At 55.8% G+C, this 13,684-nt stretch overlaps 1 protein-coding gene across 5 annotated transcripts in view; it reads left to right on the forward strand.

Annotated features, from left to right (window-relative positions):
• Positions 1-13,684, forward strand: part of Pde2a (phosphodiesterase 2A) — a 90,474-nt gene that overhangs the window by 31,047 nt on the left and 45,743 nt on the right. For 2 of the 5 annotated variants that reach the window (XM_021640978.2, XM_060367692.1), the window contains exon 3: positions 7,345-7,406. The exons of the other annotated variants lie outside the window; for them this stretch is intronic. In XM_021640978.2, the coding sequence (XP_021496653.1) occupies positions 7,345-7,406 (62 nt within the window). The remainder of the gene's footprint in view (positions 1-7,344; positions 7,407-13,684) is intronic. 5 annotated transcript variants of the gene reach the window in all.

The following is a 13,684-nucleotide window of genomic DNA, read 5'->3' on the forward strand; positions in this document are numbered from 1 at the left end:
TTGGGGCCAGGGTGTGGAGGGCGGGAGAGGATACGCGTGTCAGCTGTGTTTACGACGACCTCGGCAGAAGGCAGGGTCTAGCACCGGCCAAGAGGGTGGGTGGTGTCTGCGAGGCGCGCCTCTATGCCAGAGCGGCCAGGCTGGGCTTGGAGCTGACCAAGCCTGCCAACTATTTGAACCGGGATGGTTCGCTTGTCTCTCTGGATCATTATCACCTCAGTGATACCGAGTAGCTAAAGCCTCCCTTCTCCGTGTTCCGGTCTCTTCCTCCCTTCTCTGTGTCAGGCAGGGAGAAAACCAGAAAGACCTCAGTCTGTGTCTGCCTCTGTTGACACCACATCAAATGGAGAAATAGGCCCCGGTCTCACAGAGACCATTACCAGAAAGGGTTGCCCTGATCAAACTTTTGGGGATCCTTTTGTCTGATGGCAGAGTTCCAGGCAACAGAGGAGCACACCACACTCTCCAGAGGATGCTCTGGGGAAGCCCTGCTGGGCGCTCTCACCAGGCTTTGAAGGACATCCAGGAGTCCTCAGGTCAGAGGCACAGAAAGGGGCTAGGGCTTGTACATCCGAGTTCCCTTCTAGAAGGTTCTTCAAGTGAGTTGTGTGTAAGCTGGGCCTTGAAGCAGTGAGAGGTGGGCGTGGGACTGCCATGGGAAGAAACACTGCTTCTGCCCAGCTACAACAGCAGCGCCGCCTGGCTTTGGGCCACCATCTCTGGTCTCCGGCATCTCTCTCCCTTTTTCCATCCATTGTCCTTGGCCGAGTCGCTAATTGTCATAATTGTCGTTGTCATCATTTTTTAGCTAGTCCCTTCTAACTTCTGGGGTCCCTTAGCTAGTTCCTTCTAACTTCTGGGTACCTAACAGCTTAGCTCATGCACTTGCCTGCAAGTGTTGATGGAGGCCCTTGTCTGCCACGTAGGCACGGTTTAAAGAGTTAGCATCATTTTGTGGGATTCCTACTTTCTGTGCACAGCAGCCCCCTCCTAAATTAGAGCAGTCCCCAGCCTAAATTGTACTTGGTCCTATGGAGCCTTCTATGTCCACAACATTGGTGTCTGGTTCCCTGTGTCCTGAGCTAGGTGTGTCTCCTACTTGCCATAGGATGTCCATACCTGCCCTGGAAGGTTGGCAGCCCAAGATGTCAGCTAGAGAAACTGAGGCCCTAAGCAGGCAGTTCCTCCCCAGAACCTCACCCCTCTAACATTCCCAGAGGGGAAGAGAGATGAGATGGCCGGGCTCACAGTACGTGGCAGGGCTGATAGCACTGTCCAGCTCTCCTGGCCGCCAGGCTGGGCTCTGGCCCCGGCACCATGCTGTTCCTTGGCTGGCCTCTGTGCTGCCTGTGGCGGGTAAATGATTATTAATGACCCCCCTGGCAAAGAGACAGGAAATGCTTCCCAGCCACAGCTGGGGCACTCTTGCCTGCCAGCCTACGAGCCGTGCCCAGCCTGGCCATGGTGTGAGCGTCATGCTATGTCCATTCCTCCCTGCCATCCTCACTCCTCCAGCCCCCCTCACTTGCCTGACTTTGACCTCCCAGGAATACAGAACAAGCAGAGACAGCTTTCTTTTCCATGTCCTTGCTTTTTCCTCCCAACCTCTCATTTCTACTGTCTTCCTTGTCTCAAAAAAGAAAGAAGTGACCCCTCTTCCAGGGAGCCTTCCCTGAATGTTCAACCTGCTCCCGTGAACTTGAGAACACTACTTCTTCAGTATGGAAAACTCTGTCCTCACTCTCAGGGCTGCTCTGGTTGAACACTTTCTGTAGCCTGTCTTCTCCTCCTGGAAGTCCTTAGCCCAGCCTCCTAGGGTCCTCACACCCCTTGCTCTGCCTGTCCGAACCATACTGTATAGTGGTAGGCCTTCCTAGGTGGATGCTATGCCCATAGAGGTGAGTGAAACGGGCAAGAGGCTGGTCCTTGCCAAGTTTTCCGTATCTTCCCCGAGTCTGGGCAATACAAATCCCTTCACCTGTGGCGGGCAGCTCAGGCTTGGGTACCAGGGCTGAGGAGGGAGGGAGGGAGCCAGGAGAGCATTCTGGACAGAAAGGAGGGTGGTGACTGTGGTACTTGGTGGAGGCAGACAGAGGGAAGAGGGCTGGCACTCTCAAGTCCCAGGCTTCTGCTTATGGAGCTGGACCCTGGGCCGCCAAGGTGGGCAAATTGAATCCTGGATGGAAGGCAGGGAAGGACAACAAGAGGCAGGAGACATGGCTGCCGAGGCTGACAGGGACCAAAAATTTCAGGACTTACCTGAAATTTTGAGGACTCTGGATGTTTTCCAGGGAGCCAGCAAGAAGGGGAGGAGTTGAAAGGAGGGATGTGATACCAGGCCTGTTGGATGGAGTGGGGCTTAGGCTGCTGTGGTCCAGGCTGCCCCAGGAAAGGGTGGAGGGGAGAGGAAGGGCTATATGATGGAACAGAGAGAAGAACAGAGGTAGAAGAGGGGCTGCTTGAGGGGACTGGGTGGGCTCTGGGTGGCCTCAGAGCTCAGGAGAGGAAACTCCGTGGGGATGAGAGGTGGGGCCCATTCCTCCAAGGAGTACCCCCAAAGAGGTCACCAGCTATAAGGCTAAAGGGTGACCTGGATTCCACTCAGGGCTGCTGTGTTCTTTTTTGTTTGTTTTGTTTTGTTTGTTGGTTGGTTTTTTTCAAGACAGAGTTTCTCTGTATAGCCTTGGCTGTCCTGGACTCGCTTTGTAGACCAGGCTGACTTCAAACTCACAGAGATCCTCTTGCCTCTGCCTCCCTGACTGCTGAGATTAAAGGCTTGTGCCCGGGTAAGGGCTGCTGTGTTCTCAACAGTATGTACGTGGGTAACTGGTGTTCCGCCCTGGGCAGGGTGTTCAGAACTGGAAAAGTTAAAACAGGCTGCAAAAATCAGTAGAATTCAAATCCAAAAATGTATGAGTAGCAATGTAAATTTATGAAAATGAGAAATGTACACGATCCTTCTCATGTAAATTGTGAGCAGCTGCCTCCCTGGACTTTAGCTCAGGCTCCTGTGAACTGTCTCTGATGTGGCCACCCCCCAGGGCCCCTGCCTTCCTGTTTTGAGGAGCCTGCCCTTCCTTTCCAGCTGGTGCCTGGGGTGAAGGAAGACATTTTGCTTTTCCTGTCCCTTGCCCTGAGAGAATTAGCCCTGTGCAACCCCATTCATGGTTGGTACACCATGGAGGGCAGTGGGGGAGGTAGGCTGAGGGTATTGAAAGAAAAAGAGAGAGATAAAGGTGAAAGGAGATGTGAGAGAGGCAGGGAGGCAAGCAGCAGCTGACCCAGCACAGGCATAAGGGAACTTCAGAATTTGAAAGGCGTCCCGTTGTTAGAAGCACCAACCCATACAGCTCCAATCTTACAATCTTGAGGTTGTGCTCTGCTGGGTTCCTTGCTTTGTGGAACTCTTGAGCCATTTTCTGAGCTGTATTTTCTCACTTGTAAAACAAGGAAGTTGGAGGCCTGTAGCTCTCAGGACTGTGTGAGTTCCAGCTCCAGGGTTGGGGGTGTGATTTGAAAATCTGGGCTTGTCAGCTCACTGGGATGACACTAGCCCTCCATGACTCTCAGCTCTCAGCCCAGGGCTGTGGGTGTGTGGTTGTGTGATTCCAGCATTCTGTGACTTTAAGATGCTGGGAGCCCAAGATGCGGACATTCTGTGCATGCAGGATTCTAGAATTTGATGATTTGATGATTCAATGATGCTAAATGGGGCTGCTGGGAAGAGCTGCAGCCACCTGCCTTGTTAATGTCAATGTTCAGTTATTAAAAACATAACAAGATGCAATGGAGACAGATAGCTTGGGGTGGGATGGCCGCCCCACCCACAAGTGAAGGAGGGGAAGAGGGGTGCCTTGACATCAGAAGAGATGGAAGAGACCCTTTTAGTCTAGTCTGGTCACATGGGCTCTCTCCTGCCACAGACTTGGTGTGTTTTTATGTGAGGGACCTGCGCCTTTCTAAGCTTGCATGTCATGGGAGCCAGTCCCATCACCCACTGCCTCCATCTCCAGCCATCTTAGACTATGTCCAAAGAGCACACTTCTTCCCAGCCCTCAAGGTGTCTTCATAGAGCTGTAGATGGCAGGAAGGAGGGGCCTGCTCACCCCCTTTCTCAACAGCTGCCTGAGGGGAAAACAGGACATGAGTACTTCCTGGACACGGGTGTGGAGCTGCAGGAACCTTTGCCAGTGAGGGCTGTGACTGCACGCCTCATAGCCTTGGTGGCCCCCAGAAGCCCTTCAATGCTGCACATCCAGAATCCTCCAGCCTAGTGGGCTGCCAGATCAAAATTAGTCCAGGTCACACTACCCAGCAGCTCTGAAATAGAACTCCCCGATTCCCTGGGTATGCCTCAATGCCTCCCAGCCGTTCCTTTCCCTGGTATATCTGTGGAGCAGGAGTGGAGGTAGGGCTCAAGTTCAAGGGCAGAGTCCCTGTCTGCCACCTCAGCTTTCCCCTCCCACAGGCTAGAGAGCAGGTGGAGTGGAGGCAGCTGTTCCCGCCATCCACAAGGCTCCATTGTGTACTGCCTCCTTCTTGGTCTCGAGTAGGGTCCCCTGCAGGGAACCCTCTGCAGCTGACTGGCTCTCAGAGAGCCTTCCTGTGGCAGGGCTTTTCTCTCGCTGTGCTGCCACCCTTCTGTCCCCTCATGGCCGCCTGCCCCAGGCTCTCTCCCATCCCATAAGTCTCTTCTGGTTGTACAGGTATGCCTTTCTCAAAAGCCAGCCTAGAAATGTCCTCAACGATCAAGCCAGACCCCTTTCTCCTGATGAAGGCACTGTCTCAGAGACGGGGAGGTCCTGACTAAAGTTACACAGTAGGCGGTGGCAGAGCTGTGCGCTGAGCACCTTCTCCTCCGGGTCATGGGCACACAGGTGTCCAGGGTTTGAGAACTGACCATGATGGACACAACACAGGATACAGGATACACAGGAGCCTCCTGAAGCACAGCCCGCTTCTCTTAGCCCTACCCCACAGCCCTAAACTGCTGTCCCTCTTCTTTGCTCAGACCCCTGTCTCCTCCACTGTCTCTGATGTCTAGATGGCCATTCTATTTGACAAACCCTGGCCTTGGGACTGAACTCAGACCTCCATGCCTGGTATGGACACCTGTGCATACAGACACACAGATATGTGCAAAGATATCACAAGCACAAACAAATCCTGTCCCAGGTGAAAATTTGACCAGACAGATAGGAGGTCACTCTGGTTGCTAGTGTCTTCTCTTTACTGTTAATCCCCCATGAATCTCACATGAAGCCCCTTCAGGATCCTGCAGATGGGCTCCACCTCACTAATTCTTTAGTGACAGCTGAGGGCATGGATCTCTATCCCTCTCCATTCCTGCCTCCCTCAACCCTCAGTAGAGAGATCGCTCCCTTCTGTCTTCAGGAGCAACCCAGCTTCCTGTGCCTGAGTGGGGAGAGCCACAGAGGATCCCCAGAGGACAGTGGGACAATGTGGAAGAGCTAAGATAGACTTTACGTCTCCTACAGGCATGCAACCCTGCCCCCTGGCCTCCCTAACAGCGTCTGGGGCCTAGCCCTGTCCTGTTGCCCTTTAGTACTAAGGGTTTTGTGTGCCCTCTGGGAGATAGGTCAGAGAATCAGGAGCCTTGATACCCCTGTGGCAGTTTTTTGACTGAATCCCGAGAGGTCAGGTTCTTAGGTTACTGGCAACACACTGGCAGGTAGGTACTAATTCCCACGGGAGCAGGGGACTGTGTGACCTGGCTGTGTTGGCCAACTAGGCAAGTGATCAGCATTACCACCGGGAAAGGCCTGTGAATGCGCAATTGGGCTTCTTGTGATTGTCTAGGTCTCCATTCTGGGGGTCCAGTGGAGGGGATCAGAAGAGAGGGGGGTGAGGTGCTTGAACAGGAGCAGAACTCTCTAGAGGCTTGCTTCCCCACTCCGACCATGGGGAAGAGGAGGTAAATGTTTTGTGCCCAAAAGGGATGTCCCCTAGGGTCAGACACTTATTTCAGCTCTCGTCATTTCCTCTGCAGGACAAGGCAGGGTTAGTGGGGTCGTCGCACAGAGGGAAGGACCGGGCTGGGGCCAACATAGGCCAGGCCCTATAGCAGCCAAGACGGGTGATCTCGTCATGCCCTGGGTTACAATCAGTCCCCGGTAGAGGTCTAGCTGCTCAGCCACGGTCACCCGGGGAGATGGACACTCCCAGACCGTCACTCTACACACAGACACTTGAAGTCACACTCAGGACTGGCTGAGTGTGTAGCAGAGCAGGGAACCCCACAGGACATAGAGGACGCACGAGGCAACCAGACACCTGCCAGCCACTCCACACACCAGGTACAGCTGCTGTCACCTCCCCAGACCCACTGAGGGCCACGACGCCTGCAGCCTTAGGCAGGTGTCCACTTCCCCGGGTGGGAAGACAGCGATGCCAGGCAGGGAATTTAGCTCTTCCCCGTGCCAGACTGCGTCTCCCCCGTCCTGCTGAGTGCCTGGGGCTGTTTATTTCCTTTTGGGGATGGGCGTCTCGCCCCCTCCTCCCCCTTCCTCCCCACCCTGTCCCCACCACACGCTTCCTAAGCTGCCAAATCAAATCAGTCCTTGCAAGCGCGCCAGGCTGGCATGGAGGCCAGCAGCTGACGGGAACGAAGCCAGGCTCAGAATATCCCACCGCCTGTCCGATGCCGGGACATGCTTGGGGTGGGGGTGGGGGTGGGGAGGGGCGGGAGCCTGCAGCTGGCCCAGGACAGTGCGTGCAGAGGAGCCGGGCTTCTAGAAGTCGCCTGGGTGGTGGAGCTCTGAGAACAAGTGAGCAGGTCCCCGCTGTGTCTGTCAGCAGCACTGTCAGCACCCCAGGAGCGGTGGGGGTGGTGCTGGGAGAATTGGGTGGAGGTCTGGTCGAGGCCCAGAGGACTCAGTGGGAGGCTGGGGGTAGCTGCTTGCACACAGGATATAATATCTTGTGATTTTTTTGGTATCTCTGGACTTTGAGCACCAAGGCCCAGCCCACTCTGCAGAATCACTGACAACTTCAGGTGGGTGTTCTTGGTCCCGTTTTACAGATAAGTAAACTGAGGTTAGGAAGGGCTTGAGGAGGTTTCCTGGAGCAAAGCAGAAGTGGAGGGTCCTCTGGATGAGTAGAGCTCTGTTCCTTTCTATGCCTCGGGAGCACTGGGCCAAAAAGGCATTATTATGTGTCTCTGATTCCAGAGTTGAGACACAGGTGCCCAGGGACCAAGAAGGAGCAGGGAGAGCAGGGTGCAAGCAGGCACCTGTGGGCTTGCTGGGGGCGGGTGGGAGGGCAGGCGGGAGAGAAGGGGCGAGGCCTGGCAGGCCTCAGCCCTTGGCCTTCTTGTCTCTGCAGCTGGCCAGGAACCCATTGCACAGGAGCCAGAATCCCCAGGGAGTAGAGACGACCGGCTGGAGGTGAGAGCTCAGTGGAGGGAAGAGTGGGAGGGCTTTGTGGGTCGGGTGCAGGGTTCTGAGGCTGGGGCTGCATCCCAGGCCCGCCCCCTCCAGCCTAAGGGCACACACGCCAAGACCCCTCTTCTCACTCTGTGCCCAGCTCGGAGGGCTCCCCATCTTCAACCCACTCGGAGGCCTCCAGTTCCTCTCTGGCTCTCCGTGTCCTTCAGATTCTCCGCCCATGGCTAAACCCCTCTCCCAGCTCCATTTCTGCACTGGTCACACACACACACACACACACACACACACACACCCCGACACACACACACACACACACACACACACACTCTCATTGGTGACTTGCTTTCAATTGTCTCATCTTCCCTGAGATTACCAGAAAGATCTCTCAAACACACAAATTTGACCTTGTCATTCTGCTCACAAATTCTCCGTGTTCCCATCTTCTTCACCCTCTGAAGCTGCGGCCTACCACAATCTCCCTCATCCATCCTTGCTTCACTAAGGGCCTGCTGCTGACACCTAAACACCCTAGGTTCTGCAGTAGCTTCCTCTTCCGGGGTGGCCTCCTCCCGCTCTCAGCTCTAGCCCCAGCCGGCTCCCTCCTCTGAGCTCTCCTACCTGGCAGTTGGGTGCTAGGGCATTCTGCTGTCTTATGCTCACTGTGTGTGCCGTAAGGACTCCATTTCCTTCATCCTGTGACTCTGTATGTCTGTCTGGCTTGTCCCCTGCACTAAGAGCCTCCTATCTCCACTAATGGGAGGGCTGCCAGCCCAGTTTTGACCATGCCTTTGGGGGTGCCTTGAAATAACCCATGTTCAATGAGTAACAAAATGGGGCTAAGCTGTGGGTATTGAAGATTGAAACAGTGTTGTGTGTGTGTGTGTGTGTGTGTGTGTGTGTTGCACAAGCGTACACATGCAGGTGCACTGGCTCCTGCATCTGCCAGTGTGCCCAAGTGGACTGAGAGGAAGCTGTTGCCTGTGTTAGCCCCTTTGATATGAGCACTCGGGGCACATACCCTTGTTCAACCCTTAGCACCACTTGAGGATGCTGTGTTTGTGGGAAGCCAAGACTCAGGGCAGGTGCTGGGGGTGGCTCTGGGTAGGGCTGGGGCTGATGTCTCCCTGTTTATTTCTTAAGGTGAGAAAGGAATGTCCGCCATGGTCTGGGGCAGGGGCTCACTGCAGCAAGAGGCCAGGGCTGAGAACGTCCCCTGCAGTGGGACTGGGTCCGGATGCTAGGAACTGGCCAAGGGAAGCGGGAGGGACTGGAGTCATTATTAATTTATTTACTGCCATGGCGTTCCCCGCGGGTGGGAGCTCCCCCAGAGCTGGGACAGATGGTGTTCCTGGGAGCCCGCAGTGTCTCAGCAGCCTCGGCCTCCCGCCAGGAAAGACTGCATTTGTCACCAACCCCAGAAGCCTCAAGGGGAGAGATTGGGAGAAGCTGAGCCCCTCTAGGGTTTGATGGGTGAAGGAGCCTGGCTCTCAGCTGTGTCTCTGGGCACAGACTCTGTACCTCACCCATTGACTCTACTGTCTGCACATTCACGTACGGTCCCTTCCTGGTTCACCAGCCTCATCTTCTCCATGATCCTCCCTGGATCAAACACTTGTTCTCATCACTGTAGTCTCTCTCCCTTTCGTGTTTGGGTCCTGCTGCCTTCTCACTCTGATGAAGGGATTTAGGCTGGGACTGTGTCAGCTCTGTCTACCCACAACCCTTCACTCATCTCAGAGGACAGCCATCATCAGCTTTGCCTTTTGGGGGGACCTAGTCCAACCTGTCTGTCACTCCCCAGTGTGTGACCATGGGTCTCTCATGTAGCCATCTTGAATCCATCTTCTGCTCCTGAAAGTGGAGATAAGATCCCCCAGTGGACACAGTGCAGATTAGCAGAGAACCTGCTTAGCGTGGACAAGGCTCTCGGTGCTAGCCTCGACACTGTAAATCAGCACTCTGGAAGCTTGGAGTAGCTAATACTATGTCTTCAAAAAACAGACTAGCATGAAACAAGCAAGCAGTAACAAAAAGCCCAAACAAAAAGATCTCCCGTCTCTACCGGGACAAGAGCACACTGTTATTAGCGTCAGCGCCAGAGCAGCTGGGAGAGGCTGCTGGCCTGTGTGTGGATCGGGCCCGGCCTGTGCCACAGCAGGTTTGGAGGAGAGCTTTCTTGCTCAGGGATCCTTAGTCGGGACGAAACCCAACGCCCCTCCCGTACCCCGCTAGGCAGTTCCACAAGCAGGGCTTGTGGAACTCTGCGGGATGGGACGTTCTTCTGGCGCTGGCTAGGCGGCAGCATTGGAGCCACGCCGTCAGCACCCCTCCCCCACAGCAGGCACCGAGTCAGCACAACCCCCCCCCCCACAGCAGGCACCGAGTCAGCACAACCCCCCCCACAGCAGGCACCGAGTCAGCACGCCCTTTAGGGATGCCTCCCTGGCTTTTGGCCAGCTCCGGGGAGGGGCCCCTTCCGGCTAATCCTGGGATCCAGGCTCCGGCATCATCACTTTGTGGGGACAGTTGAAGTTGGTGAGCTGAGCACACCAGGCTAATACCTCTGAGCCGGGACCAGGGACCAGGTGAGGTCCTGGGAGCTCCAGCCGGGATGAAGGCGGCAACAGGTGCTGAGACAGAGCCCGGCCCGGGACAGAGGCGCAGGCGCCTACACCAAGCTCCCAACGCAGGGTCCAGCCTCTGCATCTCGGCGCTGCCTTTGAGAAAATAGGGACTACATCCCTCGGCACGGCACTGCTCCCGCACCCGCTGGGCTCTCATGTCCACTTGTTCTTGGACAGTCAGTGCTTCCGGCTGGTAGCTTTGCTCAGTCTGCAGCACACACTAGCTCTTCCAGCCCCCCCACATCCCACCCTTGCTCACACTGACCCCTCCAGGTTAAATGTGTGACGTTTCTCACTTCAGGTGGGGGTCAGTCTTCTACTCTCCCTGGGCACCCACGGCTCTTAGTCTCCCTTGTCGTGCCACATAGCTCTTGGGTTGTATATCTCTCTTGAGCGAGCTATGCCCTTCCTTCTTTCATTGCTCTTGGGTTCACTCAGGACTGGCATACAGTGGGTGCTTAATGAAGACGTCTTGCATGAATGAGCATAGCTGTGCACAGGGTTGGAGTAGTTCTAAGAAGGAGGCTCAGCTGGTGGATTAGGGCAGCCACGGAGATTTCCAGGAGACTTCATGGAGGCATCCTTGGAACTGTGAGGGATGGAGGGAATCAGGGCCAGCGACAACCTGTCAGAATCTATGTGGTCAGCTCCTGACGGAAACCACGAAGAGTGTAAGGAACAGGAACCCCCAGAGAGAGGAATCTGAAACCCAACCCGAAGGGGCGCCCCAGGAGGTGGAAGATGTGGTTTGAGAGCGGGAGCAAGCTGAGGCTTCAGCGGTGGGTGAAGGGACCATGCACAGCTTCGCAATGGGCGGAGCCACGCAGATCAAGTCTGCTGCTTTGGAGGAGAGAGGCTTGTGAGAGCACAGGTGGGCAATGGGGAGGGCGCCACAGGCCCTGGGCAAAGAGCCCTGGGGTGAGGCGGGAAGGGCCACAGTGGAGGCCATTTTGCAGGCCTGGTTGAACTTTCCTGACCCAGCCCGCCTGCTGCCAGCGGTTGTTGCTTCTTCCTGAGTTCTCACATCAGCAGCAAGTGGCCTCAGTGCTGCCCTGTGGCCCTGAGGGAGCCGCTGCCAACAAGTCAGCTGTAGCATCTGGCATCCATGGGGGCCCCAAGGGCCTGCCATCTGTCTGTGCCCACCTGTCAGGCTGCACAAGCCTGGGGCGTGTAGGGCCTTGGGACCAGAGACGAGGTTTCAGCTGTCACCCTAGCCTGTCTCTCTGTCTGCCCATCCATCTGTCCACACTGTGACTGATGAGCGAACAGTGGAAATGGCATCACAGGAAGGTCCTTCCGTCAGGAAAGTCTAGTGAGGAGAGAGAGTGTCAGAGAAGATGAAAGCCGGGGAAAGGCCAGGCCGTGGGCAAGCTCAGAGAAATCCAGGCTCCTTGAGAACCCAGAGTCAGCTCAGAGAAACATCAGGGACTAGCAGAGAGCTGCACAGCAGGTCCACAGCGGTTCTGGGACAGATGCTAGGCCCAGGCATGAGCATGACGGATGAACACACACACCCCCACCGCCTCCTCACCCCCGCCACCTCCTTGTCCTGCTTGGCCCTTGGCTGTAAACACTCAGAGAACAAGTTCCGTTTCCCGGGAAATATTTATCTCAGGCCGTGTGGGGAGCGTGTGTGTTGGCCTCCCTGTGTCCTTCCTGCAGGTTGGCCCAGGTCAAGAGGTGAGAGGCCTTGGCAGCCATGAGGGGCAATCTGCAGGGCCACAGAAACAGCCAGGAAGGAGGGGGCATACCCTGGGTTCCCCGATTGGATCCTGACTCAGAACCTGGGAGAGAGGCTGGCCTGGGAGAGAGGGACCTGTTTACTCTGAATTCCACAGCGTGACCTCTGCTCTCTCATCCTGTCTTTATCCTTGTCAGCCCTGGCTCTGACAGGTTCCTGCCTCTAAGACATTTCGCTCCTGTCTGGTTCCCCAACCCTAAGCCGTTTCTTTCTCTTGCTCCGCATTTCCTGGCTCTCAGGGGCTTCCTTAGGGGTGGCTTCCTCTGGGACAGCTTTTCTAACTCTGACCTGCTGACCTTTTGTCATCCACCCTCCCTCTCCTTCCTCCGTCAGGCTTCCAGACTGAGGCCTGCTGGTCTTATCCAAACTTGGCCAGACAATGTTTGTCATAGCCATCAGGAGTCTCACTAGGAAGCAGGCAGGCCTAGGCACTCTAACAATGGTGCTTATGTGGTACCCAGTGGCCATCTCCTGTGCCCATCTCACAGACCAGCCCAAGCCCAGGCGCTTAGACAGTTTGAGTTTATTGAGGGGAGACTATGAAAAGCCCCATGAGCCCACACAGAATTGGCAGGAGCCCAGAGTTTTTGCTGACTGGCTACGGGCTGTGTGTCCCAGACAGGGCCTGGCCCGACTGGACCCTGACAACAGGAAACCTCTGAAGGAACACGCATCAGCTGAGGCCTGAGCACAACAACAGGAAACAGTGCTGACACGAGGCAGCAGCTCTGTGACTATGCCCAGCGAAGGGGCGGGTGGGGGTGCCACTTCAGGTGACGCCAAGACGTGGGCTTGGGGACAATGGGTGTTCTAAGGGGTGTGTGACATCAGGCCCAAGACATGTGATACGACTAAGTTTGTGAGAGTGATCGCAGGAGACTGTAGAGAGGAAGTGAGTCACGGGGTACCGGTTGCGTGATACTCTGAGACCCTGAGTGTGTGAGACAGTAGGTACATTGTGTGTGACACTGAGGGTAAGGATGGGTGTGAGGTCGTGAGAATCAGACACATGAACTCGGGGACCAACAGTGTGTGGTCACGGGTGTGATCCTGAGCTTGTGGCTTGAACGTCTCGACATTGAGTGGGGAGGCCCAGCGTGTGCCCCGAGGTATGACGCAGTAAGGCTGAACATGTGAACCAGGGTGTGACGTGAAGTGACACTGAGTGTGTGAGGTGGCTGTGCTGGATGCGGCCCTCGGCCTGACATTGCACACGTGACGTGCACTGGCCATGACAAAGTAATATGTGAGCGCACGGCGCTGAGCGTGGCGGTGCTGTGGGAAGACGGCCGGGACTCGGCACAGGGAGTAACAGCACAGAAGACGGTTGGCTCCGAGTGCCGCGTGTAACACGGCGAGTGGACCCGCTGGAGGCTCCTGAATGAGCCTGGGAGAGGGTGGGAGGTGGAGGTGAGTGAACTGGCCGGTGACTTTGAAGGAGAGGAAAGAGACTGTGCCATCGCATGGGCATGAGAGGGTAATAAGGACCCCTGAAGTGGGCCGGCAAGTGCGTCCCCTGGACGAGCATCTGCATGTGATCCTGTGCCATCATCCTGGTCCTGGGGAGGCAGAGTCAGGAGAAACTCTGGCGCTTGCTGACCAGACCGCCAGGCAGAGGGAGGGCCGCATTCACTACGAGACCCTGCTGGAAAGGCTCATGCAGGAAGTGGTGATGGAGACACCTGAGGTCAACCACTGGCTTTCACACACCTCTGAACACACATCAGCTTGAACACACACAGGGTGCACACACATACACACACACACACACACACACACACACACACACACACACGAGCTAGAAGCCAAGGCAACCTGGTGACCTGGATGCAGACAGGAGCAGGGAGAGGGTTGCTGGACAAAGGTCAAGGGAGAGGAAACACTTTTATTGTGGAACATTTTATTTTGTTTAG

The sequence above is a fragment of the Meriones unguiculatus genome, chromosome 14 (assembly GCF_030254825.1).
Source record: "Meriones unguiculatus strain TT.TT164.6M chromosome 14, Bangor_MerUng_6.1, whole genome shotgun sequence".
Classification (NCBI taxonomy): domain Eukaryota; kingdom Metazoa; phylum Chordata; class Mammalia; order Rodentia; family Muridae; genus Meriones; species Meriones unguiculatus.